General features: G+C 43.8%; 1 protein-coding gene across 1 annotated transcript; it reads left to right on the top strand.

Moving 5' to 3' along the window:
• The first annotated feature begins 2,104 nt into the window (after positions 1–2,104).
• BLOC1S5 (biogenesis of lysosomal organelles complex 1 subunit 5) lies at positions 2,105–27,551 on the top strand. The gene is made up of 5 exons (XM_065912659.1): positions 2,105–2,267; positions 3,073–3,155; positions 11,298–11,427; positions 17,141–17,199; positions 24,573–27,551. Exons 1-5 carry the CDS (start codon positions 2,153–2,155, stop codon positions 24,750–24,752), a joined length of 567 nt encoding a protein of 188 aa, XP_065768731.1. The 5' UTR covers positions 2,105–2,152; the 3' UTR covers positions 24,753–27,551.
• The last annotated feature ends 261 nt before the right edge of the window (positions 27,552–27,812 follow it).

Here is a 27,812-nt window from a genome sequence, read left to right on the forward strand (position 1 = left end):
TACACATGCTTGTGGGCAGCTTCCAGTTAACTTCTCCCACCTGGTAGGGTTTCAGTATCTGCAGAAAAGCTCAAGGACATTGTTCTGTGTATCCCTTGAGGGGGAACCAGCGCCCTGCCCCAAGACTACACTATTTTTTTTTTTTTTTTTTTGCCTCATAGCTTGCTGGGACCCTAGTTCCCCAATCAGGAACTGATCCCAGACTACAGCAGTGAGGGACTTTCCTGAGAGCTCAGTTGGTAAAGAATCCGCCTGCAATGCAGGAGACCTGGGTTTGATCTCTGGGTTGGGACAGTCCCCTGGAGAAGGGAAAGGTTACCCAATCCAGTATTCTGGTCTGGAGAATTCCATGGACAGTATAGTCCGTGGGGTCACAGAGTCAGACATGATGGAGCGACTTTCATTATCTATTTATCTACAGCAGTGAGAACACGGAATCCTAACTACCCAACCACTAGGGAACTCTAGACATTATTGGTTCTGTTAACTGTTCCTCTCTTGTCTCCACATCTGCCCCCCTTCACTAATTAACAACTGTTTGAACCTGTTCCTTGGGACTCAGGGAAGGTCATGGAGGTTGAATGAATTCTATTCCCTGTAATCAAGAAATGGCGGCCACAGAGAGGTTTTGTGCCCAGGAACCCCACAGGGTCCTGCTAGGTATCAGGTCTGCCCAGGTTTTTCAGTAGTTCAAAGACATTCAGCGACAAGCTTAGAGAAGACTTAGTCTTGCAGGTGCAGAAGAAAACTTGAGTCAGAAAAGTGCCTAGACGTGAGGAGGATAATGAAGGGCTTTAAAAATAATTATGTTTTCTGGAGGTAGATGCCAAAGGGAGGGAAGTGAAAAGTTAGAAGCCTGACTCAATAACTTGCAGTAAGCCAAGCTCACATTCTGTTTATGAATTCATCTATTTTATGCCTCTTTATTTCCTCTGCTAGAAATTCCCAAGTTCCATCCTCACCCCCACCCCACCTAACACCTCATTTCAGATCTGAAGCAAAATACACCTCTGGGAAGTCTGCTGACCACCTCCTGTCCCCAGGTGTCCCCCATGTGTGCTGCGCCTTCTTCCAGACTGTCATTTATAACGCCCCAGGCCGTAAATGTTGGTGGCTAGAGAAACCCTTGAGAGTCAGCACTGTGCAGGAAGAGAGGAGGGAGAAAGGGAGGGATTGAGAGATGAGTCTTAGAAACCCTGGATGAACATAGGAGGTGAGGAAGATACTGGCACGTTGCACTGTCCCGCCCTTTCAACAGGCAGGAAGACTCGTTGAGACTGCGAGATGAACTTTATAAAGGCTTCCACACAGCAGCACCAGACTCTTGTCAGCACCAGGTCTGTTTCTTCACGACTGCAAATCAAAGCAACCTAGCAAGAAAGCGTCCCTTCCACAAAGACACGTGTTTTCTCTTAGCCTGCGGAACAACTGGTTGAGATTTTGTGACTACAGATGCCAAGAACAGACACTTTTTGCTCTTTACATGGGCATGAATGATTCGGAGAAGTGATCTGGGCAAACTAACGTCTAGACCTACTTCTTCATTTATCAGAAATGACAAAACTGTTCCCCCAGAGTGGCAGAGTGTTCCCCGGAGTGTTCCCCCAGGTGGCAAAGCACGCACGTCAAAATCCTCTGTAAAATACTGGTGGCTGGTAACAGTACGGATAACATACTTATGCCACTATTATTAAGATCCCCTGGAGAAGGGAACGACAACCCACTCCAGTATTCTTGCCTGGAAAACCCCAAGGACAGAGGAGCCTGGCGGGCTACAGTCCATGGGGTCGCAAAGAGTCGGACACGACTGAGTGACTAACACACACACACATTATTATTATTCTATGACTAGATTCCCTCTCCACCAGCCTCTCCAAGCCTCTCCAGCAGGTTTAGGGAGGAGGAATAAGTTTAGCTCTAACGTTCAGACATCCACCTCTGCCGGCAGCACCTGCCCTAATCCAGCATGGCGGCACCGGCTTCTTTCAAGGTCAGGTCACTGGCTACACCGCCGTGCTCTTACGGGAACCGCCCAGGGGTCGACTCGGCTTCCCCGACGCCCTTTGATGACGCCAAAACCCCGCGCAGGGAGAGCAGTCCGCGGAGGCGTGCGCAAGCGCAGCGCCGTCGCGGGTGGGCGGAGCAGGTCGGGATGAGCGGCGGTGGGACGGAGACCCCTGTGGGTTGCGAGCCCGCCCCGGGCGGCGGCGGCAAGAAGAAGGACTCTCTGGGGTTCGCGGGCTCGCCGGCGCACCTCATTATCAAGGGTATGGCGTAGCAGGGCTCTCGCCTGGTGGTCCCAGCGCAGCCCCACCTACCAGACGGCGCCCTGTGACCGGGGCCGAGCCGCAGGTCGACCCCCGCGGCCTCGGGTTTGCGGCAGGCTGGGGGTGGGGGACCCTGGCCCGGGCGCGCCCCTTTCTCCGCGCCAGGTGCCTCCCAGCAACGCAAGCCGACCCAGCCCCTCCTGCTTCCTTGTTGAAGCCGCCTGTTTTGAAAGTTTATATAAATGGCTTTATCCTTCTGAAACTTGGTTTTGTGTTTGGCGTTTTATTTGTGGGATTTGTCCGTGTTAATAAATATTACCCCACTGTATTCATATTCACTCACTGCTTTGTAGTATCCATGAGTACATTAGGTTGTTCACCCCGCCCCCGCCCTTTATTTTCCTTTCCCTATACTCGTCCCGTAATAAACATCCTACAGTCTCTCTCTTTTGTAAAAGAGGTTTTTCTAGGGCACGTACTTAGGCATGAAATTGCTGGGTGTGCATCTAACTTTTTTAGATGTGGCCAGATTGCTCTTTCAAAACTGGCCATTTACTAACCAGATTATCCATAGTCTGAACTGGATTTTAATCTCGGCATGAAATTGCTGGGTGTATATGCCTTTACTTTATTAGATATTGCCTAATTGTTTTCAAAAATACTTTACCAATTTACTAACCGGATAATTCATAGTCTGAGCCAGATTTTAACCTGCGTATGTTTATGGGGAACAGGAAGAGTGAAACAAGCTGGAGATTGTGCCACTTAACATGGGTTGACCTTGAATTTCATTTTCTCTTTACAGATCTTGGAGAAATTCATTCAAGGCTCTTAGATCACAGACCAGTTATCCAAGGTGAAACCCGTTATTTTGTGAAAGAATTTGAAGTGAGTATTTGCAACTCAATTTGCAAAAATACCACCCTGATTGTTAGTGTGTTAATACAGAGAAGGGAAATTCTCTAGTTTTAAAATCTCTGATTTCTGTTCTTGTGTCCATAAAATATACAAAGTAAAACTTATTAAGAGACATTGACATGGATAGAGGGAGCACAGTTGTAGGTGGGAGGAGCCTTGGGCTCCAGGTCTGGTGTCGGCTTTGGCTTATATATTGTCTGTTGAGCTCAGTTTTTTTTCTGTAAGATGAGGTATAGTTTAAGAAAAAAGAAAGAAAAAAAAAATTTTAAGATGGATGGGTCAGTTTTCCAGACCCCTTTTCTGTATATTTTTTTTCTCATTTGAGGCAGCAGCATCTACCCAAAGTTCTCAAGTTAAAGCATGAGAATCACCCCTGGCTATACCCTCCCCTGTAGGTCACATTAAGTGATCAAGTTTCTAGACATTACTACTTAAATCTACCCTTTCTGATTGGTGTGCCTGCTCTATCAACCCAGTCAGATCTAGTCTTCACCCTGCTGCCAGCGTAGTAGTTGTTGAGTTGCTCGGTCGTGTCCGACTCTTTGTGACCCATGGACTGTAGCATGTAAGTCTCCTCTGTCCTCCACTCTCTCCCGGAGTTTGCTCAAATTCATTGAGTCAGTAATGCTGTCTAACCAGCTCATCCTCTGCCGCCCACTTCATTTGCCTTCAAGCTTTCCCAGCATCCGGGTCTTTTCCAGTGAGTTGGCTCTTCAAATCAGGTGGCCAAAGTATTGGAGCTTCGGCTTCAGTTTCAGTCCTTCCAATGAATTTTCAGGGTTGGTTTCCTGTAGGATTGATAGTCCAAGGGCCTCTGCCATACAGTTTAACACCCTCGGATGTCACTTTCTGCCTGTAGACAAAGGCCAGTGTCCTCTTGTGACCTGGTCCCTGTCTTTCTAGCTGGACCATCTGCCACCTCGCCTTGTGTATTCTGTCCCCACAGTCCTGACCCACCAGCCTGCCGTCCTGTTGCATTTGACTGTGGTTTTGCACACGTGTAATTGGTTCACTGGGCATTGCATAGTAACAGCCCAAGTTCCTGATAGGTTGATGATGGTTAATGGTGTTACACAAACAATTTTGTGATTCTCTGTGAGTCAGGATTTTATTTTCAAGTGAGACTCTAAGCAGAAAGTCTTAGGTCTGCCAAAAGGAGAGGTTTCCATAAACCCTTTACAAGTCCGGAAAGCCTCCGGCACTCGGGAGGCAGGGACAGGGCTGCCGCGCTCGACAGCATTTCTGGGCTCAGCAGGCTCAGTCTGCAGGACGCCTGCTTCACAGGGCTGTTGTGAAGGGGAAAGGTGTGTGTCTCTTGGGATATTTTCTGGTACCTGAAGGCAGCTGTTGGTTTTCTTCGTCATCATTACTTTTGTTGCAGGATGAGAAGAGTTATCCCTCACATACAGAAAACTCACTAGACCCTGTCCCCTTATCCTGCTGTGTAAAGGTCCTTGGCTGTTTTAGGAGAAAGCCTGGCACAGCGTGGTGGGCACTCTGCTCAAGGTCTTACCGGTGAAAATCCGGGGCTGGGCCAGGCTCCAGTGTTTCTTGGTGCCCAGGGTCCTCCTGACTCCCGTGACTGTGGCAGCACTCACTTCCTCACTGACACAGAGAAAGGTCCCAATTCCTTGCTTGCTGTCAGCTGGGTGTCACTCAGCTCCTGGAAGCCACCCATCTTCCTTGCCGTGTGGTCCCTTCTTCAAAGACTTAACAAGTGGAGATTCCCTCAGGTGGAATCCCTCTCATGCTTCAAGTCTCTCTTGTTGAGAAGAGTCCATGCCTTGTTAAGGACTCACTGATGAAGTCAGGCCTCCTTGGGATCGTCTCCCTTAAAGTCAGCCGATGTGAGACTTCAGGTAAACTGTAGAAAAGCTTCGCAGCAGGACTTCCACTGGGATTTGACTGAATCACTGACAGGTGTGTGTGGACTTCCTGGATGGCGCAGCTGTCAAGAATCTGCCTGCCAACGCAGGAGACGGGTTTGACCGTGGGTCGGGGAGATCCCCTGGAGGAGGAAATGGCAGCCCACTCAGTGTTCTTGCCTGGAGAATCCCGTGGACAGAGGAGTCTGGTGGGCACAGTCCAGGGGGTCAGAGTTTGACGGGACTGAGCGGTGTTGCTGTTTGGTCGCTCAGTCGTGTCCGACTCTTTGAGGCCCCGTGGACTGCAGCACCTCCCCTTCTCCCACCTTCCGTGTTTCCCAGCATCAGGATCTTCTGATGAGTCACCTCTTCGCATCAGATGGTCAAACTATTGGAGCTTCAGCTTCAGCCCTTCCAGTGAATACTCAGGGTTGATTGCCTTTTTAGGATTGACTGGTTTGATCTCCTTGCAGTCCAAGGGACTCTCAAGAGTCTTTTCCAGCACCACAGTTCAGAAGCATCAATTCAGTTTTCTCTATGGTCCAACTCTCACATCCATACATGACTACCGGGAAAACCATAGCTTTGACTAGACAGACCCTTGTTGGCAAAGTAACAACTCTGCTTCTTAATATGCTGTCTAGGTTGGTCATATTTTCTTCCAAGGAGCAAGCGTCTTTTAATTTCATGGCTGCAGTCACCATCTGAAGTGATTTGGGAGCCCAAGAGAATAAAGTCTGATGCTGTTTCCCCATCTATTTGCGATGGAATGATGGGACCGGATGCCAGGATGTTACTTTGTGAATGCTGAGTTTTAAGCCTGCTTTTTCACTCTCTCCTTTCACTTTCATCAAGAGGCTCTTTAGTTCCTCTTTGCTTTCTGCCATAACGGTGGTTTCGTCTGCATATCTGAGGTTATTGATATTTGTCCCGGCAATCTTGATTCCAGCTTGTGCTTCATCCAGCTTGGCATGATGTACTCTGCATATAAGTTAAATAAGCAGGGAGACAATATACAACCTTAATGTACTCTTTTCCCAATTTTGAACCAAGCCATTGTTCCATGTCCGGTTCTAACTGTTGCTTCTTGGCCTGCATACAGGTTGCTCAGAAGGTAGGTAAGGTGGTCTGGTACTCTCATCTGTTTCAGAATTTTCCACAGTTTGTTGTGAATCACACAGTCAGAGGCTTTAGCATCGTCAGTGAAGCAGAAGTAGATGCTTTTCTGGAACTCTCTTGCTTTTTCTATGATCCAGTGGTGGTTGGCAGTTTGATCTCTGGTTCTCTTCCTTTTCTAAATCTTGAACATCTGGAGGTTCTCAGTTCGCATCCTGTTGAAGCTGCTTGGAGCACGCCATAGCACATAGTGTATACTGGGGGTGGGGATCGCAGGGACCACCTTAGAATTCTGCCTCCCATGAGCTCTTATTACTGCCTATGTTTTTCTTACTCTTTGCTTGTTTATTGCCTGTTGCCCTTCATGAGAATGTAGACACTTAACTGTTCTTATGCTTTGTTGTATCCAAGTGCCTGAAAAAATGTCTGGTGTGTTGAAGTTCCTTACTGTGATTCAGGGGAACAGTTGGCAGAGCTTGGACTAAAACTTGGCTTTTCCAACATCCACTAGTTTTTTCATTAAGTCATCTTACTGCCCCCCTTCCCCCCCCCCCCCCCCGCCCCAGACTGACTAACTTGAAATACTAAAAAGTTTTTTTTTAAAGTTTGTAAATATATATCTAAAGACCTCTGTGTGTGCATTCAGTTGTGTCCAAGTCTTTGTGACCCCTTGGACTGCAGCCCATCAGGCCCCTCTGTGCATGGGATTCCCCAGGCAAGAGTACTGGAGTGGGTTGCCATTCCCTTCTCCAGGGAATCTTCCCGACCCAGGGATCAAACCAGCATCTCTTACATCTCTTGCACTGGGAGGCGGGTTCTTTACCACTAGCGCCACCTGGGAAGGAGATTGTTTACTAAAGAATAAAATTTTCACGCTGGATATGGTAGATGTAAGCTTGTATAGAAGGTCCAACAGAACATCTTGAGCACTTATTTTGTGAGACCTCGTGTTAGGAACCAGCACTGTATCCGTGGGTGAGACAGACGCAGGCCCCTCTTCATGCAGCCAGGCTGACTCCTGTCCTCATGGAAGAATCGTCTCTGAAGGGCTCAGAGCGTTTCGGCGGCGTGCTGGTGCTCTCGGCAGCTGCCTGTCGCGTCCCCCGTCTTCATGAAAGGTCCCTGGTGCTGGCCTCTCCCGCGGTCACCTTCTGGGTCTTTCTGGGAGTTCAGTGGAAGTTCCTCTGTATCGGGCTCAGCTGCCTTTTCTGTCTGTTACACTCTAACCTTTCCCCTCAAATTGTGAGGGAGACGCTGAAAGCGTTTTGGAGATTCAGAGTTGAGTAGATGTGTGCGCTGTTTACAGTTCTTTTTTTGGCCCAAATAACACCCTCCTCTGCTTAAGGACAGCGGTCTTCCTGAGTTGCACAGCTGGGCCCGGAGGAGTGGCGAGGAGTGCTGGCAGGGCTTCCTGGAAGTTTCCTGTTTTGTTTAGTTTTTTTAATATTGAAGTGCAGCTATTAACAGTGTTTCAGGTACACAGCAAAGGGATTGAGTTACGCGCACACACCTTCTTTTCAGATTCTTTTCCATTACAGATTATTATATGACGTTGAATGTGGTTCCTTGAGTTTCGTCTTTAGAGCATTTAAATGTGGTTCATTTGAAGCAAACTGGCTCACGTTTAAAGGGAAGCTTGTTTGTAGTTTATGTATTTTTAAAAGTTAATGCACCCGGCAACAGTGATCTTTTTCTTTATAAAATTTTTTTTTTTTTTTTTTTTTTTCTTCTTTATAAAATTTTATCTCCAAAACAGAGGAGTAGGTGCCACACGGTGGCAGCGTTACTTCAGTTATCGGCATCCTGTTAGGGTACTGGAGGCCCTCTTTTTGCGTTTGCTAGTGTTTTGGGACCGTTGACTGTCTTGCTCCCGACTTTGCACAGCGCTTTTATTCCCCCAAGTCCAGTCAGTGCTGTGAACAGAGACCCGGGCGGGGGCTCTGGAGTGCGCGTCCTCCTGGTGATCTCAGCGAGTACAGAGGTGCGGGCCTCTGAGGCGGGAGGCCCACGTGGGTCACAGTTCGTGACCTGCGGTCCTGCACCAGCTCCTTGCTTCATCTTCAGCAAGCTTCATTGTCTGTTTTACTCGAGTTCCCGAACATACCCGCGTGTGTCTGAAGGAAGGTGTTTGGTTCCTAGGGACAGACCCCCGAAGAGAGTGGCTGTCCTCTCCTCCCACAGCAGCCAGAGCCCCACGCCCTCCACCTTTGCTCCAGCGGGGCTGCTCGCGTCCTCTCACTCACAGAATGGCTTCAGGAGGCCAGCCATCACGTGTGCCTTTCCTGCAGCAGAAGGCAGGCAGGTGGGAGGCAGCTAGCGGTGTCTGTTCCACAGGCACCTTTACCGCCAAGTGCTTCCCAGGCGGCTCAGTGATACGGAATCCACTTGCCAACACAGGAGATGCAAGAAACACAGGTTCCATCCCCGGGTGGGAAAGGTTCCCTGGAGGAGGAAATGGCAACCCACTGCAGTGGTCTTGCCTGGAAAGTTCCAGGGCGAGAGGAGCCTGGTGGGTTAAAATCCTTGGGTCCGCAAAGAGTTGAACACGACCAAGCAGGCACGCCGCCGCCGCCGCAGTGACTATAGAAATGCTTGGTGATCACCACCAAATGGTATTTGGGTGTTCAGAGGAAGAGAGAGGGGAACGGATCCAGAACTGTCTGCCTCAGCAGATACGCAAAAATGAGTAAGAAACAGTTTCTACCTCCAGGGATTTACCATCTGCAGAGAGCAGATTGTAATGATGAAATTACGATGTTAAAATAAGTGCAGTGATTGAGATCTCAGAAGAGGGAACAACTCCCAACTGAGTTGGGAGGGAACTCTTCAGAAGAGGGGCTGATGTTTGCTCTGAGAAAGAAACATAGATGTTAGAGAAATACAGAAAAAGTGGAGGCAATGTTGAATACATTTGAGGGAGGAAAAAAAGATTGTTCAGATAGGTACAGTAATGAGAAGAGTTGGGAAGGTTCATGTTGATGCATTTGAATGTTGATTTATTAAAGAGAAAATCCCTTGAAAGGCAGGACAAAGTAAAATTTCACTTGACATCTGATCTCTCATTTTGGTTAGGTTGTAAAAGTGTCTCAGATTATTAAATATAAGGAAAAAGTCTATCCCCCATATGACATGTAATTTATATAGCTATGCAGTATGGTTTTAGGACTTGTGGGACTATTTTTTGAAGGGAAGAAAAATTTAAATATTACATCAGTCTCTCATTTCCTCTCTGATACTATTAAATTACATCTTTAATGTAAAAATATAATAACTGTACTAATACTCTGAATAATTGCTAACATTTTTTAAGTGTTTTATGCCAAGTACTGTCTTAGGCACATTATGTGATCACTTGTTATCAGTTTCAATTTGAGAAAAACTCACCGAATCTGTAATTTTATGGGGTGTCATACATCAGAAACCAAGCTTCATTCTTTCATTGTCTCAACTTGTGTATAAGTTTAAAATTTTTTGTTATGGAAAAATTGGAGTAAAATATCTTACCCCAGCTGCTCCGTAAGATGGTTCAAAATAAAACCTCTAGCAACTACTATAACATTATTTTTTCATAATCACGCTTACCACCCTTCATTTTCAATGAACTTTTTGCATTGTGTTATTTTAAGATTCACAGTAAACTTACTGATACAGCACAGAGTTCTCACGTACCCCTCGCCCACTTTCTCCCATTATTAATCTTTTATATTAATTACTGTGCGACATTGGTAAAAACTAAGAAACTGACGCTGGAACATTACTGCTAATGAAACACCAGCCTTTACACGCATGTCACCAGTTTTTCCATTACAGCCCTCTTCCTGTCCCGGGACCTAATCCAGGGCCCCACACTGCTTTTAATTGTCCTGTCTCTCTAGTCCGCTTTGGTCTGTGACAGTTTTTCGGGCTTTCCTTGTTTCTCTTGATCTTGACAGTCTTGAGTTCTGGCCAGTATCCTGTAGAGTGTGGCCCCGTCTGGGTCTGTCTGATGTTTTTCTTAGGATTAGACGGGGCTGATGCGCTCCGGGAAGGCGTCCCAGCGAGGGAGCACGTCCTTGTCACGTCACCTCGGGAGGTGCATGCCGTCATCATGATGTCACTCACGAGGTCACCTTCGTTGACTGCACCGTGAAGTCCATTTTTTCTCATTCCCTGCTTTATTCTCTGGAAGCGAGTCACTCAGTTGAACCCACCCAAGTGGGAGGGTGAATTCAGCTCAGCTTTCTGAAGCTAGGGCTGGGCTCGGGGTCCCAGGACCACCCCCAAGTGCGTCAGTTCAGCAGCACTTCTCAGCATGCTGTGCCCGAGGTTTATCGTGGCCGAAGGAGGCGGAGCAGACTCGGCACAGGGCGCAGGTGCCTGGGGAGGCGTCTGGAGGAGGCCAGGCAGGAGCTTCCAAGAGGTCTCACCCGCTGGAGTCACACGAGGCACGCTTCACTCCCCCTGGGGTGGGTTGTGACACCACATGATGTGTCGTCTTCCGGGGAAGCTCGTCTGAGCCTGGGGGTCCCGGGTTCTTCCTAGGGACCCGACAGACAGGCAGCCTCTGCCTGGCATGTCTCGAAGTTCCGGACTCCTGGAAGGAGAGAGGTGTCTGGTCATTAACACAAAGTGTCACCTGCTTGGGAGCTGTTGGCTGGTCAAGTTCCCAGTCCCCACCAAGCCCAGCCGTGCAGGCAGGCCCTTGTAAGGTGGTCTCAGCTCCTCAGTGACAGCTCTTCTACAGAGGGAAGAACCCACGTGTTACTACTTGTTCCACGCGTTCTTATTTGATGAAGTGGGATTAGAGCATAATAGAAGCTTTATGATGATAAGAACAACAAAATATAATTTAAAATCTGATCATTTCTTTGCCACAGATGAAATGCATGGAATCTAGGTCTCTTGTTCTTTGGGTGTTTCTCATGCCCATTTTTAAACATCAGTATGAAAATTTGACTCATATTTGCAACTTTTGAAGCATTTCATAATTTAAAAAAAATACCCCCAGGTTGTGACCTCATTCACTGCCAAATAATTAATTTATTGTATAAATTTCAGTAATAAGTTGTAGCATAGCAACCAGAACTTGGGTCGAAGTCTCAGAAAGTAATTACTAAGATTTAAAACACAATATCTACTTTTCTTTTAATAGGAAAAACGTGGTCTTCGAGAAATGCGAGTTCTTGAAAATCTGAAGCATATGATCCAGGAGACAAACGAACATACTCTTCCAACGTGTAGAGCAACAATGCAAGACAGCTTAAACCAAGTTCTCCAGAGATGTAAGCCAGCGTTTTTTTGTTTTTTTAAAAAATATTGCTTTATTTCATAACACACGCTCGCCCAAAGGGATTTCCTGGGGTGTTTGGTGGGAGGTGGAGAGGGAAGCCGCCCAGTTTCAGAAACCAGGTGTTTAGTGTGTGTCGCCCTTGATGTTAAGAGCAGTAACCTCCATAGCAAGGTGGGCACGCAAGATTACCCTTCCAGGATGTAAGAAAATTGAAACCTTTTTTTACCTTAAAAAATGTATCTGCAAGAAAATGTTTGATGACCCGGAATTAGGGTATGCAATGAAGCTTCGTTGCCAAGCAGGATTCCAGAGTTTTTAACTTAAAAAAAAAACTCCTGTCATGTTTGTGTTTTATCACTTTTTTTATTAAGCAAAATGTTTTAATGTGGAAAGATGTTTGCTAAAAAGAATATTTATCAAACATATCAAATTACAAAATCAAAGGAGTTTTATGAGTAATTGAGTTTAAAATTAGAGGTGTTATCAGAAACTCGGGGCTTCCCCTCAAATCCACATTGATGCTGTTCGGTTTATCCAAGGACAGAGGGTGCTGGAAAAAGAGGGAAAAAGGGAAGCACCAGGACTTCCTGGTGGTCCAGTGGCTAAGACTCGGCGCTCCCATTGCAGGGGCCTGGGTTCCATCCCTAGACAGGGAACTACTAATAGATCCCACACACTGCAGCTAAGAGTTCGCATGCCACAGCTGAGACCTGGTGCAGCCAAATAAATAAGTGTTTTTGTTTTTTTTTTAAAGAAAGCAAAGACTGGTGACGTAGTGGCCTGTGAGGGGAAGTGGCGGGAGGACTTGGTTAATGACCGAGTTACCCGAGGGTGTATGTGCAAGTCCAGGGGAGTCTGCACCCTCAGATGCTCGGAGGAGGGTGGAGAGGACTTGGGGTTTCTCTTGAGTGGAAGAGGGAAGAGTCTAAACCTGGTCTCAGGCTTTACATGTCACTTCTCTACAGTCAGTTCCTTCACCTCGACACGCTGCCTAGACATTACACTGGAAGTAAAACTCAGATTTATTGATCAGAATGCCTGTGTATGCTTTTGAAATGTGCTGTAACTTTCCTTTTACACACTTTGAGTATATAAAAATAAATGGGATTACAATTAATTTAAAAAAACTATGAATGGAGTTTTCAATCAGTTTCATTCCTGGGCCATAGCTATTTCTGCTGGGAAGCCTCTTGTTAAAAGCATAGTCTTGGGACTTCCCTGGTGGTCCAGTGGTTAAGAATCTGTCCGCCAGTGCAGAGGACACAGGTTCCATCCCTGGTCCACGATCCCTGGGTCCGTGGGGCAGCTAAGTTCCTGCGTCGCGGCTGCTGAGCCTGCGTGCTCTAGGGTCCGTGCTCCACACCAAAAGGAGCTGTCACAGTGAGAGGCCTGCATACCAGAACCAGAGAGTAGCCCCCGCTCGCCGCACCTGGGGAAAGCCCACGTGCATCAATGAAGGTCCAGCACAGCCAAAAATTTTTTAAAAAAACAATTTTTTTAAAAAAAAAGCTTAGTCTTCACAATGAAATAGCAAAGTTTTAGAGGTCATAGGGAATCCAGATGGTAAATGTATTTTCCTAAAAGGAAGAATTAAAACGTGAGGCAATAATGAAAGTTTTAGCATTAGAAACACACAGCGGCCTTGGGGGTACTGCTGAGGCTAGAAACAGGAATGGCTTCCTCAGTAGGCTCCAGCCTAAAGATGTCCTTGTATCTGTTTTCACAAACGTCACAGGTATAATGGAGATAATCGTTTGCTTTTAGAGCCAACATAGTTTTTTAAGAATTGGCCTGGGCCCAGCTGCTGTTCCTGGGGAATTTCACGTTTGAAAAGCTGACATTTTAAGCCGCGATGCTGGCTTGCGTTTATCTGTGGGATGTGCTCTCATCTGAGTAAGTTAAAGTTGAGCTGCAGGGTTAGTGACCGTGGGATTCCGTCTTGTGCCTGTCAGGCCTGTCAGGCCTGTCTGTCGTAGCTCTGCACATCTGAGGGCTGAGCTGGGGGTGTGGTCAGCTGAGACCCCCAGAGCTCGGAGTGCGGATCTGCAGCTGGTGGTCCAGCACTGCCCAGACCTGGGCTACAGCGGGTGTGGGGTGGGGGCGCGTCCCTGACCGCTGGTCCCAGCTGGGCGTCTCTGCAGTGGGTGAGCAGGGCCGACAGCCGAGGACCCCCGTGGCTCCTGGAAACTGTAACCCCGGAGAGCCCCTGAGCTCTGGGAGGCTGTGTGAGTGGGGACAGCGACCCCACGGCACCCCGCCAGCAGGACGCAGCCCTCACGCATCTCCATCCCGGAGACACTGCTGAGTGTCTGTTCCTCTTGCTTAGAGTCAAGAACCAGTCCTCCTTTTGAGAGGGTAAGAAGGACAGACAGTCTCTAGGCTGTTTCTCAGTTTAAATTGACTAACAAGGCCATAGTAAAAGAATTTTCTCTCCCTTCCTGCCTTCCTCTCTCTTTTTTAAGACTTTATTTTTCATTATTTAGAGAAAAGGATATATGTCTAAGTAATAAGAAAGTGGAAATAAGAAAGAAAACGAAGAAAGCAGTAAATCAGTCTAATTACCTAAAGATAACCGTTGCTTTTTAACTTTGGTGAATTGTCATCCCGACATCTCTGTGTATGTATATGGAAATAGAAGGCTGAGTGGAGGCGGTAACGAAAGAACAGTTGGGAAGGTGTGAGGAGGGGAGAGAACTTTTGGTAAGAATGGGCTCGGTCAATTTTTAAGTTAAGGTATTAATTTTAAACTTTACTTGAATTTGCCAGAACAAAATCTCAAGTAAAACTGAAGGAAATACATTAAAATAATTGTTTCTTTATTGTAAAAGAGAGTTTTTACTAAAAGATCACTCAGAGGAAAATAAAGATTAAAAGAGGGCAAGAGTTAGAGGCCTGTTGTTTATGCATGAGATGCTGGGGGCGGAGAGGGTCAGGCCCTCACCCCTTTCCTCCGCCTCCTCCCCAGGCCTCTCAGTTGTGACCCCTAGCTTTGTTTACAAATGAGGTTTTACAGTCTTTGCTTTCTGTTCTGCAGTAATAATGCTGCCAGTTGTTTAGTCTGAAGACTATTCAGTTTCTTTCTGTCTTTGATGCGTTTTTAGATCTGTAACGAGGTGGTTATAGTTGTTTGTTTCCTTAGTTCTGCGGTTTTCTCATTTTTCATGCTGCGTGTCTGATGTCTCTTAATAAACTCGTATGATGATTTTTCTTAGGGACTATCTGTGGAGAGTTCTATGAGGTTTTCTTTCAGAATGAACGCTTTGTCTTATCTGTCTCTCCCACATTGTATCCCTTTCTCCCTACCTCCCCGCCCCACCCTCTGTTTCTCTGCAAATTAAAGCATGTTAGAGTTCTAAGAATTTTGTCAACCCATTTTATTTTTCTCATTTTTCAGGGGGTGGAGTGGTTATGGTGGGGTGAGGCATCTCAGTTCTTCATAGAATCTGTCCCTATTGCTACTGAATTAGGAACAACCTATTCGTGGTGTAGAAGAGATAGGAAAGGTTAGAGAAATGACCCTTTTCCTCCTGGAGTCTTGACTTATGAGGAAAGGGAAAAGAAAAGTGTAGTCACTTCTAAGGTGGTTTCTTAGATTTTAAAAAAGCAGGTTTCCTTAAATTTGGAAAGCAAACCTTTATTTTTGTCATGTGGATGAAAAGTTAAAAAAACATTACTTCAGAGACTAAAATTTCTAAAAATGGATATTCTAAGTACAAAGATAATTGTGATAAGGAAGAAAAGTGTGCCTTTGTCAGATGTGTTCTAATTAAAATTTTAAACAACAAGATAAGTGTCGTGTTCCTGTAACTCTTACATTAGGCCCAGAAAATGATGAAGCATGCAAAGTCCATAAAGTGGATTTTTTAAAAGTTATGTTCAGAGCCGGGGGTGGGGGGGGTGGGGGGAACCAGGAAATGGAACCACTGCTCGGGAGAAATGATGTAATAATAATATATCACAGAAAGAAAGCAGATCTAATCGACTCCTATTTTGTTTTGTTTTCAGATTTTCTATTAAAACAAACAATGTTTGGGAACCTTCATTTTTAGTACTAGTGTATTATCTTTGGTATGACTAGACTGAATGGCTACTGATAAAAAACTTGACTTTTTAAAAGTGGCATCCTCCTCTTTGCTATGTTCTCACAGGGAGCGGCCTAACATTTTTCTGAAAGACGTCCCAGCGCCTGCCCCGCATGGAGCTCTGAGCTCACTGGGGCTGGCTCGGGGCGGCATACTTGGGAAACACCTGGGGAAGCCTCTGTTAGAGGCAATGCAAAGTCACAGGGTAGGATATACACCTCCCTGATAAAAGAATTTCAAATAAGAGGAAATCCACACAGGGATAGGTTTCATCTGGAGGGCTTTATGAAGGCACTAAACCTGGGACTGGGCTTCTGAAACATGTCCACGTTATAACTAGCGGAGAGGAATAAGGAAAGCCCTTTGAAGAGGGAGAGGCCAGGGTGTAGAATGATAGCTTCAGTGACATTTCCTGACTGCTTACCATGTGCAAGAACCGCTGCTCTGAGTGGCTTTTACTATTAATATTGGTCTTTCTGTGGCTTTAAGCATGCTGTCTACTTCGTTACTTATTTCTGCCATCAGCTCTTAAGTCCTCTCGCCAGTCGTTAACGTTCGTTTCACAAATGAGGAGCTAAGATTCTGAGAGGTGAGGAGCAGCAGCGGCAGCACCTGGCACCTCGCAGGTGCTCAAGAAATCACCTGACAGATGAGTGAGGACGCAGGCGCGCCCCAGCGCGGTTCCCCAGGTAATAAGGCTCTGGGTGTGACCGCGGAGGCTGACTCTCAGCCTGCACGCAGGCCAGCCAAGTGAGAACGTGTGCACAGCAGGAAAGTGGGGCTGGGAGATGAGGAGGCTTGGCGTGACGGGCTGCTCTCCTTGGTGAAATCGTAAGAGGGACAGAGTGTTGACGGTGGGCGCCGAGTCTTCAGGCTCAGGGCCTCATCTAAGTCCTGCTTTGCGTGTCTGTTAGCCACATCCTGGCATTTCACTTCTTCACACCTCAGGTTTTTACAGGTGCCAAAAATGTGTCAAATGGGACCCTGATCCTCTCCTAGTAGGAAAGTGGAGAGGAGTAAAACATGGACAGCTAGCCCAGGTCTTGACACATAGTAACAGTCAGCAATTAGCTACAGTCATTGTTACCAGCTGTTTCAATTCATTGAAAAGGGAGCTGACTCCAAGGCAAGCAGTCCAGAGAAACCTGAGTCTGGCAGTGGCAGCCAGGGCGAATTAAAAGACGGGAGAAGAATAGGAGAAGGTCGTTGGAGCTTTCTGGGTATCAGTTCCTGCCTGCAAGGAATGAGGAAAAGGAGAGGGGAAGTTGATGAATCAGAGGTGCTGTAAAGGCCGCTCCGTCAGAAGGGAATGATGCATTTATCGTGTGTTTATATCTTTCCAGAGAATCTTGAGGTTGTTAATGATGACTTGTCATTGAAAATGGTACTAAATGTCCTTGGCTCACAAATGGTAGTGGTTCTCATTATGCCATTCCGAACCTTTTTTTTTCCCCTCACTTTTTAGCCACCATGCCGTGAACAAAACCAGCTTTTTGTGTGTAGTTTCTTGAGATCTAAGACAATCCAAGTGTTGTTTTGTTTGTCCTCTTGCTTTTTAATCCAGATAAGTCTCCCCTTGAGTAAGGGTTGGTGACTAAAAATCCACTGTATGTTTTATTTCAGTGCAAGCAGCTACTGACTCGGTCTGTAGACTCCAGCAGAGGGAACAGGAGCGAAAAAAGGTAAAAGTGGATCCTTTGGATAATGGAGCCTGTAACTCCAGGGCTTTTATCATCATATTATTAGCAGTTACTTTTGGTTAAAAAAAAAAAAAAAAACTCCGAATTTATTTTCTTTTATGTAGTGATTTTTAAAGATTAAAAAATGACTGATTCATTGAAGATGTGCTGAGTTAGTGAAGTCACATAATTGCAGTGCCTATATTTTTATAATTCAGATTGCAGACTTCTTTTTTTTTAAATCAGCATTTCCATCTGTTCCCTAAAAATGGATTTCTCTCTAGGAGGAGAAAGAATAGGACTTTCACATTGAACAGAAAATACCCACCAGCTTGGAAATAGCAGTCTTTGAGCCTGAAGCCTTGAGTGTACGATGTATATTTTTTCTAGAGAAGGAGGCAGTCACGCCTGTGGTGGGCTCTTTAATGACTAATCTGAGAGTGTGCGAATCAGCTGCTGGCTAGTGCTTTGCTTATTTAAATTGTATCTTAACTAAATTCAGGTGTGGAAAAACACAAGAATTTAAGTTCCCGTGATACTTGGTGTTTTAACTTACAGTTTAGAGAATTTTTATGAGTTATTTATTGCACTAAGTCAGTAGAAATATGCTTATTAAGAAATATGGAAAATACTGCCTTTCTGCGTGTGTTGTATCAGCAAGTATTACTGTCTCCATTTCTCTGCAGTGTGTGATTAATCGGTGGTAATGGTACAGATCTGCCACTGTAAAAAAAAAAAAAAGAAAGAAATGAACCATGCCCAAGTTTAAATTTCTCAACTTTCTGTTCAACTCTTAATGTTGATATGAAGTTTAAAGATTAAGCAGTTTGATAAATCAAGTCTCACCTAAAGGACTTGACGATTAAGCCAGGTGGGAAGGCTGCCTGGGAGGAACAGGATCCCAGCGGGCCGGGGGGAAGCAGGGCGGGCTGTCGCGAGCACACCTGTGACCTGGCCGGGCCGTGCTGGCTGCGAAGTCGGGGCGTCATACCCGCCCGGTGTCCACAGCGCCTGGCATGGGCAGGGTGGGCGAGGCCCGGCTGGACCGCAGGTATTGTTCCGGTCTCTACTTGACTAGGTGCCACTGGGGGTGAAAGATTTTACTTTAAGGCAGTTTGTACACACAGAAGCTAAAGGTCTAGGAGTCCCAACCAATGACACTAACATAGTGTAGGATAAAGTTAAGACCTCTCATAAAGTTGCGGAGAACTTTGCATGGCCCGGGCAAAGAGTGTAATTTACTAGGAGGATGGGGGCGCCCCAGCCCAACCTTGATCTGCGTGTAGGAACGTGAGTGATGGAAGATGGAAAGAAAGATACTGTAGGACAGGGAACGGGGAGCAGAGCCATGGATGGGAGAGGTCAGGGGTCCAGGGAGCTGGCGCGTGGAGCATCCACGTGGGTCTTTCTGGAGAGGAGCACGGAGAACCAGGCGTGAGATGTGAAGCAGTTTGTTTTGGAAGCACCAGGGACGTGTTTGCGTTTGAGAATCAGGGAGACTATGATAGAGCCCTGGCTGTAACATAGGCAGTTCTCTTGGCTTTCAAAATAAAAATGGAAAAGGGTCTTTTTTTTTTTTTTTAATGTGACTATGCACTCGTTATTGATCTTTGTTTCTAAGACATTCTCAGAGCAATTCTGATTTCTGATAAAATGGCAATTCATGCCATTCTTGAACAGAACTAACCTAAAATTAAATTATATTGGGGATGGCTGGTTCTTCTTGACTCTTTGAACTTTTTTCACATTTGGTGTATTAACAGTGTCTAAGTAGGAAAATTACCAGATTGGGTAAAAAGAAAAACCTGGTGTCTTCTATTTTTAGGTACTTGCCTTTGTTAGCTAACCATAAGCCCTTGAGCTTCAATGCAAATGCTTGTTCTTCTCAGGGGATAGACTGATGCTTTATGTGCCTGATACGCTGTGTTGTGTGATTTATGTGAAATGGTGTTACTCTGCAAATGTCAGGTGGCGTTTCCCCCGCCAGCTCGATCGTTTGGGTAAGATGCAGGCAGTCACTCTGGATAAGAGCACTGCTGTGGTCTGTAGAGTTGGTGAAGTTCTTGAGAATCCTGCCTGTTGATGATTTTCTAAATTAAAAGATACTGTCCCTTGGTTTAAAAAAAAAAAAAAGAGCCTCAAGAAATAATAAAGCCCTTGGGGATTTTCATCTTAAATGTCATTTTAAGTACATTGTAGGTATTATCCCAAAGATTGTTATTGAACTGTTTTTTTTTTAATGGAATACACATTAAAAATCAGGATTTTAGAATACATTGAAATATCTTTGTTAGTACTTATCTAGTTAGCAGAGCATTTGAAATACAGATCTTTAAGGTCTTTTTCTTTTTCAACCGTCACGCCTGGTTTTGCCAAAACGTGTGTGGCAGAGGTTTGGGACTACCTATATGTAAGACAGAAAAGTGAGGCTTAATTTCTCGTCCAGCAAGTCTGTACCAAGCAGAATTGCCCTCTGCTGCATTTCACAGTCTAATGTTAACCGTTGGCTTGGATATTCTCTTGGCTGCATTTTGTGCATTTGAATGGCTCTCAGAACAAAGAAAGATGGGAGTAGTAATGGAATAAAATAGACCATTGCCTTTAATCGTTACTGCTTTCATATCAAGACAATTTGTGGAATTCTGTGGGAAGTAAATTATGATAAACGTCATTCATCCAAGTCACATTTCCCGCAATTGATACCTAAAAGTACACTTAGAACAACAAATTCGCATTCCCCAGCTATTTGACATATGCCTTAAAAACTAGTAACTAATACAAGTTGCATATTGGGTGCTACCAATAAGAGTAGTGAAATGAAAATACAAATGACTGATAAAATTCAGTGACTTAAATAAGCTGCCAAAAGCAGATGATGAGTTGATTGATTAACTGATACTAGTTTATACTGAGGTTTGTGCACAAGCATCAACTCTTTGAAGTTCTGTTCAGTCAGACTAGAGATAATAATAAAGTGAATGTGAATCCTTTGATTCATCTCATCCACAAATACTTATAGCTTTAGTTTTACTCCTTGTTTTGTTATGAGAGCAGTGAGATAGTGTGGCTTATACATTTCTCTCGATAGAGTTTGAAAATGCCAAGTAGTGGGTCAGTACACTAGGCTGTCTGTATCCGCTGGTCCTGCATCCATGAATTCAACCAAAATGTTTTAAATGGATATTTTTTTAATTCCAGAAAGTTCCAAAAAGCAAAACTTGAATTTGCCACATGCTGGCAGCTGTTTGCATAGCATTTATGTTGTACTTGCATAGCATTTACATTGTGTTAGATTAGGCATTTCGCGTAATCTAGAGATGACTTTAAATGTGTGGAAAGATGTGTGGGTTACATGCCGTGTCCTGTACCATTTCTCTAAGGGCCTTGAGCATCTGCGGACTTTGGTATCCGTGAGGGTCCTGGAATCCTCACCCCACAGATCCCTCAGGGTGACTGTGCATAGTGTTTTAAGTACTGAAAATAGCTACACTTGCTGTTCTGACACTTTATACTTTCTCGTTTATCTGTGTAAGGCATATGTAAGATTAAAGGCACATGTGTTGCTTACAGATGTTCCAAAGAACCTTCTAGACAGCCGTTGGTTTACTCAGAGTTGTCCCTCAGACCCGGCTTTTCCAGCTCTGCGCTGTTGGCGCTTTGGAGCAGATGTGTCTCTGTTGGAGAGTCTGTGTAGGATGTTTAGCACGTCCCTGGCCGCTGCCCACCAGAGGCCAGTGTGACCCCTTCCCCCTCAACCTGCACTGTAATAACCAAAAATCTGGGGACAGGAGAGGACAGGAGCGTCAGAATCTCCCCCCAGGAGAGAATTACCAGCTTAGAGTAAAGCGCGCAAAAATGTTTGTGTGTCCGTCAGTTCTTTTATAGACCTGGTCCTGGACACGGTCTGCCTTCAGGACTGACTTCACATTTGTCGCCAATGGGACGTAAGGAAGCTGGGTTGTTATTACTGTTTCTCTGTGGTAGAAAGAGACAAACCTTTACAGCTAATTACTTTTGGTTCCCAGTACAGCTCCTTAATAAACTTTTCCTTTATTTTCTTTTAAAGTGGGGTTTTCTTTTTTTTATCTTGAGAAAACAAATAATGTCTACATCTTTGAGTGTGCAATTGATTTCATTTGGGAACCCCACCCACCCCGAAACTTGAAGTTTTTTTAATTGTGATAAAATGCACACATACATAGTTTGGGGGAAGTATTAAACGTAAGTCTGGAAGAGATTCATAAAAAGCACATTTCACAGTAAATTCTAGAAATTGCAATACTATCTTTATTTCTTTGGAAACCATTGTAGTGGGTCCCAGTCTCCACAGGATAAAAATTTTAAGTACAGAGTAAAAATATGTAAACTTAAGTAAACACTATAGTATAGAATTCTAGATTTGAACTAATTCAGGCTTCATTTCTGCAATTGCTCAACTATGTCACTTCTTTTAAAAAATGCAAGAGTATTGAGTAACCCAGGAGCTAGAGGGGCTGAGCATCTAAGGAAAGCATGTGACATGATTCTGAACTATTAGGAATTTACTTTGGAAATGAACATGTGTAGGCGACTCAATTTGTCCAGGATTGGCTCTGTAACTAGAAGTCCTTTAAATTAACTTCAGAGTTTATTATTAAAGGATAACAATGAAAATGTCTTAATTTGAAACTTGGGTATTACTGAACTTCAACAGTAATCTCAGCAATTGTTTAGAGCTCAGACCAAAGAAGGATTTGGGGCTGAGAAGTCCTGTGTCTGACCTTATTCAGTACTGCCAGCGCCTGGTGATAATAAGAACCAGTCTTTCCGTTGTTTGTGTCACTGATGTAAATTTTGTTTGGACAGTGCACCCTCTTCTTGCCTGCACCCAGGCAGAGCTCTCCCCACTTCTGCTGTATTGTATCATTATTGAAAAATTGTACTTGCAGACGTGTAATATGACTCCATTTTGTAATTAAGTAAACGTTTGTATAATCGTAGGAAAAAGACTACAAGTGTAGCCATTGAACTAGTAATAGTCCTAGAAAAAAGGACATGGATTTGATGTGTGTGGGGGGGGTGAAGGAGGGGGACTGTCCCTTCATAATCTTGTATTTGAATTTGTTTCTAAGCTCTGTAATACTTTAATAAAAATGAAGGGGAGATGCTAATCCAAGAGACATTACTGAGCCATAAATATTTACACTTTCTGTTTTGATAGATTTTTGCAGATTGCTTGCCAAAGATACTAATTACTCCCACCACCATGAACATCAACTTTTGAATGTATAATTTAGTATGCACTTTTTTGGTAGCTGCTAGAAATTTTAACTGGAAACCGTAATTACCTCTTACAGGTAATTTTAACTATTACTTACTACAGGTAAATAATTTGATTACTATATTGTGTTCTTCTGTTAGTCGTGTGTGAATCTGCTGAGCATGAGGACAGATGTGACAGTGATTTTTCAAGAGTGTTCCAGCTAGAGGAGTCCTTGTTTCAGACTGAATCTGACACAGAGTCCCTTTATTTGACCTTAAAAGCCGAATTAAGATGGTCGTCTGACGTGAGCTCACAGTTTATAAAAGATTGTTCCTTTTTTTTTTTAATTTATTTTTAATTGGAGGATAGTAGTAATAGTGTTAGTCGCTCAGTCGTGTCTGACTCTGTGACCCCGTGGACTGTAGCCCTCCAGGCGCCTCTGTCCATGGGATTCTCCAGGCAAGAATACTGGACTGGGTTGCCGTTCCCTTCTCCGGAGGATCTTCCCGACTCAGAGATCAACCTGGGTCTCCTGCACCGCAGGGAGCTTCTTTACCGTCTGAGCCACAGGGAAGCCCTTAATTGGAGGATAATTGCTTTACAATGTTGTGTGGGTCTCCGCCGCACTACAGCATGAATCAGCCTTCAGTATACATATATATCACCTCCCTCCCACCACCCTGTCCCTTATTTGGGAGAGTCCTTTTTAATTGTAAACAGAGTCACTGGCTTGTTAGGCCAAGAAGCGTGCTCCTGTTGGGATGAGCTTGGGGCATCTTTGCTGCTTCTGATGGAGAGCAGTTGGGCTCCCTGTCTAGGCTCGGTTCTGGGGAAGTCATAGCTAGGCAGACCGCATTTCCTGACAACTGGAATAGATGAGACCCGAGAGAACCTTCACTCCTGTCAGCTTAGAATACTTTTTAACTTGCTTCTGAGTATGCAGGGTTAGTTAGTATCCTCTGTGCTTATTAGAAATTAATTTCCAACCAAAACTAGAGTATCATTTTGATGAAGTTTATTTGCATTTTTCTTCTCTGACTATGGCTTTTCTTTTAGAATATAATCGTTTTTGCCAAAGTCCATGAAAAGAATTTAATGAACTCTTAATGTTTTATTTATCTTTTGAAGAATGACCGCCTCTGAGGCTGAAAGGTTAAAAAGTCATGTTTTGCCTTTTGTCTAACCTGTTTCCCCAATGCGTTGGATCGGCAAACGCCACCACCCTAACACGCCCTCTGCACCACGGTCCGCCTACTCAGACTCCGTGGGTCGAGGGGCATGCCTGAGGGGGTTGTTTCACTCTAATTGAAACTTCAGATTCACTCTTGACCTCTTTTTACTTGGGAAGCCTTGGTGCTGAGGAAGTTTAGATCAGATTGCCAGAAAAATACTCTTGTAATAGCTTTTTGTGTGTGTGTATGTAAGACTTTTAACTGTGTAAAACTTCCCTGAAATGATCTGATTTGCATTTGTGATAGAAAAGACATAGGTTTGGGTGTCAGTGAGCCCTATGTTTGAGTCTGCGATTTAGTAGCTCAGTGCCCATGAAGAAGTACATTTGGTGTCCTCATATAGAAATATTAAGGAACATCTGAAGATGAGCTTAAGATATTTGATGCAGATACTTGTGGTGTTTATTAGTTTTAAGAATTGGAACTGAACTAAAAGAGATTGCTTGAATTCTCTCCCATTGATTAATAACCTGTGGTTCTTTTAAATGTGTCTAAAAAATATTTTGTGTAAGATGTGCATTTTAATTTCTTGCAACAGCGATTCTTTTGGCATGTATTCTTTCATTTTAAATTATATGCAATTAAATGAAATTTGAGAAATAGAGGTATGAAAATTTACTTGGATTGTGTTTGGATCTGTCATTTAAAATACTAGATACTTTTGAAATTTCAGAAATGTGAATGCCCACGTTCAGGCATAGTAAGAGAACTGCCTTATGTGTCTGATATGTTGTTTTCTTGTTGGCCGTTAAAACTGTAACAGAGTTTTATCATTGTGACTTACAAGCTGATTGTTATGCTGCAGTGAGCAAATGTCAAGAGATAAAATTATTTTTGTCTCCCAGCATGGCAAAATAATTGTTTGGAAAATGTCACGTGACTTTCAAATTTTCTTTTCTCAGATTCATGATGACCTTTTGATAGCTCGTGAGAAACAGCACGAGACGCAGTGGGAGGATTTCATGAAAGAGCAGCACGGCAAGCAGGCCGAAGTGGACGGGGAGCACAGGAAGGCCCTGGAGAAGCTCAGAGAGCAGTATGCCGAGATGGAGAAGGGCCTGGCCAGGTTCTCAACCTTCTGAGCACGTGAGCCACAGCAGTGACGAGCTGCCGAGGAAAGGCTGACCAAAAAACTGCTCCCACCCAACCAGCTAGCCGCTGCTTCACGCTTAGCAATATGTTCGATGGCACCCTTCTGTCGGAAGACGGAGCCCTCTCCTGGAGCCTTCGCTGTTTCCTAGAGGAGTGCCACCTCTTTCCAGTTTCAAGTGCCTCTAAATGATCCTTCGAAGGGGAAGAAGTTGGAGGAAAGCAGTGTCCACATGCTCTCGGTTAATGTGGACCAGTCGTGGTTTCCACTGATTGATTATCTCAGAGAACTAACCGTAAGCACAGACTTCTTAGGGAAGTAATGTAATTCATCCTTCTTCAGGGTTAATGTTAGTTTATCACTGTGGCTTAGAAAGCAGAGATGGTGTCTGCCTGTCATGGCCTCCTTGGCTCTTGAAGGAATGTATATGCTGTTATTCCATGAGTAATGTAGACAGAAACAGCTGTCCCGGGAGCAGAGATCGTAGTGAAGAGAGAGGAGCGTCAGCCCACGCCTCTGCTGTGACATGGGGCCACGCTGGTCTCTGAGCAGTCCGCTGGGAGAAGTTGTCGTATAACGCCGTGTTTTTGCTGGACAACAGGACACGCTTGTTAAGATTGTGGCCTTCCAACACTTCATGTTTTCAGCTTTGTTTAAAACATGCTTACAAGGAAAAGCTTACCAGAAACACAGTTGACTTTGAACCTTTTCAAGATCCATAATCTTGCCCATAGTCTTTACCTCATTTTTACATCTGTTTTTGCTGTGGGTAAGCTTTGTAAGATAAATAACGTCTCTACATGTTTCAGCCATTTAATGAGTAATCAGCAAATTCTGCCAAGGCCTCCCTCTGGAACCGTATAAAGATCTTGGCTCTGAGTAAACCAGAAGTATTTGCCCACACGGCAAATGATCCATGTTAAATGTAAATCCTTTTTAGTGTTGAACGTCTGTCCTCATAAGCAGGTGTATTATGATGAAACATGTACCAGTTCTGTCATCACTGTGATCTTTAAAAATCTGCATTTAACAGTCTAATTGAGGAACTAAATAGATTTTTTTTTTTAATTTACCATGAACCAAGCAGAATTTTATGCAATAATTTCAAGAGATTTATGGCAGATGAATGTGAGGTATGGATAGACCTCTCAGGTGTTTTTCTCGTTGCTCTTCAGTGAAGAAAACACCCAGCTCGCTTGTGTTATCTCGGTGTTGCTGCTGCAGAAAAGTGACAATGCCTGCCTGTGTAAATTTATGGCTTACTGTCAAGGCTTCATTCTTGGCTGCATGTTGAAAATGTGATTAAAGTTAATAGAGGAGATGAAATAAGTATTTGAGATTTCTTTCAATAACACAGAACTTCTGCCAACTCCCTCTGTCCGCTACTGTAGGCTTGACAAGCTCATCCATCATCCTCTGGTACCTGGACCAAAAAGAGTACTTGCTGACACGCAGGCATGTTGGAATTTTCTTAATTCTCTTTTCAGTGGACAGAAAAAGAAAACATACTTCCAAAAATATCCTGCACATGAAAAGGGAGGGGAACCCTAAATGAAAATTCCCTTTGTACTGTAGGCAGTTTCAGAAGAGCTATTAATTGCCAGTGCACCGCTGAACAGATGCTGGAACCAGGAAACCAGGGTCGCGTGTGTGAGCAGTGATTCCTCCACTTGTGCATAGATTTTTGACCATGTTCATTCATCTCATGTGAATAATAAATACTTTACCATATGAGTTTGTATATATTATATGAGGATCTAAGGGCCTTCTTAAACCAAAATGACTTTATGAACTTTTTGAGCTTTAAACATTGATGCTAAATCTCTTCTTTGTAACTTTTTTAGCTACTCAGTATACCTTTAAAAGAGATGGTTGGTTCTCTTTCCTTTTAATATTTTTAGTAGTGAACACTTTCACTTATATTTCTCAGTTTCTAAATCACTTTTGATATGTATTTTATTTATATATAAGAATTTGCTTTAGTGGTTATATAATAAACAGCATTTCTGCTGTTATGGTGTCTAGCAGAATATGGCTTCTGCGTGGCTCACAGGATTACTGTCTAATGAGAAAATGAAATAATGTTTTGTCAATTTAAAGTATAGAAATGTTTGTTTTTAAATTCTAACTTTTTTATTTTCCATCATGATTTCTTTTTTTTTTAACTTGCATATGTGGATTTTTATTTTTTTCCTAACATGTAGACTTTTAAGTTCTGTTCTTACTGATTTCTGCTTTCATTGGACTGTTGTCCAAGAATAGATTCATATAAGACTGAACTGTTACAAGTTGTTGAGATTTGCCATCTGACCTAAAATATGGTCAGTTTTTGTAAATGTCGGTGCGCGAAAGTATGCCTGTTTCCAGTTGTTGGGTGTTCATTAGACCAAACTGTTAATTATATTGGCCAGATTGTCTCTATTTTAATGTTCTTTTTTCTTCTACTTGATCTTTCAGATTCTAAGAGGTGTTAAAATTTTCTGTTCTAGTGGATTTTCTAATTTCTCTCTGTAATTGTGTTAGTTTTTGTTTTATATGTTCTGAAACTTTGCTATTCAGTCTATTACAAGTTTAGAATTGTTTATCTTCCACGTTTAGAATTGAATCTTACATTTGTTGTCACAGCTTCTATTTCTAACAGTGTTTTTATATTATTTTATGTTGCCTTAAAATCTTATGTTTCTGAAAGAAATATTTATATAGGCCACACCAGCTAGTTAGTGTTACTATGGTATATGTTTCTCTGTTCTTCTGTCAGACCTTTATGCTGTGTTTTCATGTACCCCCTAAAAGCTAACTGGATTTTTTTTTTTCTTTCTGTCTTTTAGCTGGAGATGCTAGTTGATTTACATTTGTGGAAATTACTAACATATTAGGGTTTATTTATACCATCTTATTGTGCTTTTTGTTTTACCATTTTATCATCTCTCTGCCTTTGGGTGTTCCCCCCCCCCCATCTTCTGCATTGAGTTTCTTGTTTTTCCATCTACTTTTTCTCTGCTAGTTTAAAAGGTAAAACTCAAATTTTGTCTTTTTAGTGCTTACCTTGAAT

The sequence above is a fragment of the Muntiacus reevesi genome, chromosome 20 (genome assembly GCF_963930625.1).
Source record: "Muntiacus reevesi chromosome 20, mMunRee1.1, whole genome shotgun sequence".
Taxonomy (NCBI): domain Eukaryota; kingdom Metazoa; phylum Chordata; class Mammalia; order Artiodactyla; family Cervidae; genus Muntiacus; species Muntiacus reevesi.

Excerpts from the sequence above, each read along its gene's own strand:
- BLOC1S5 (XM_065912659.1), top strand. The coding sequence starts at position 2,153 with ATGAGCGGCGGTGGGACGGAGACCCCTGTGGGTTGCGAGCCCGCCCCG. Across the intron at positions 3,156-11,297 it reads ATTTTGTGAAAGAATTTGAA|GAAAAACGTGGTCTTCGAGA; the intron begins GTGAGTATTTGC and ends TTCTTTTAATAG. Across the intron at positions 17,200-24,572 it reads GGGAACAGGAGCGAAAAAAG|ATTCATGATGACCTTTTGAT; the intron begins GTAAAAGTGGAT and ends TTCTTTTCTCAG.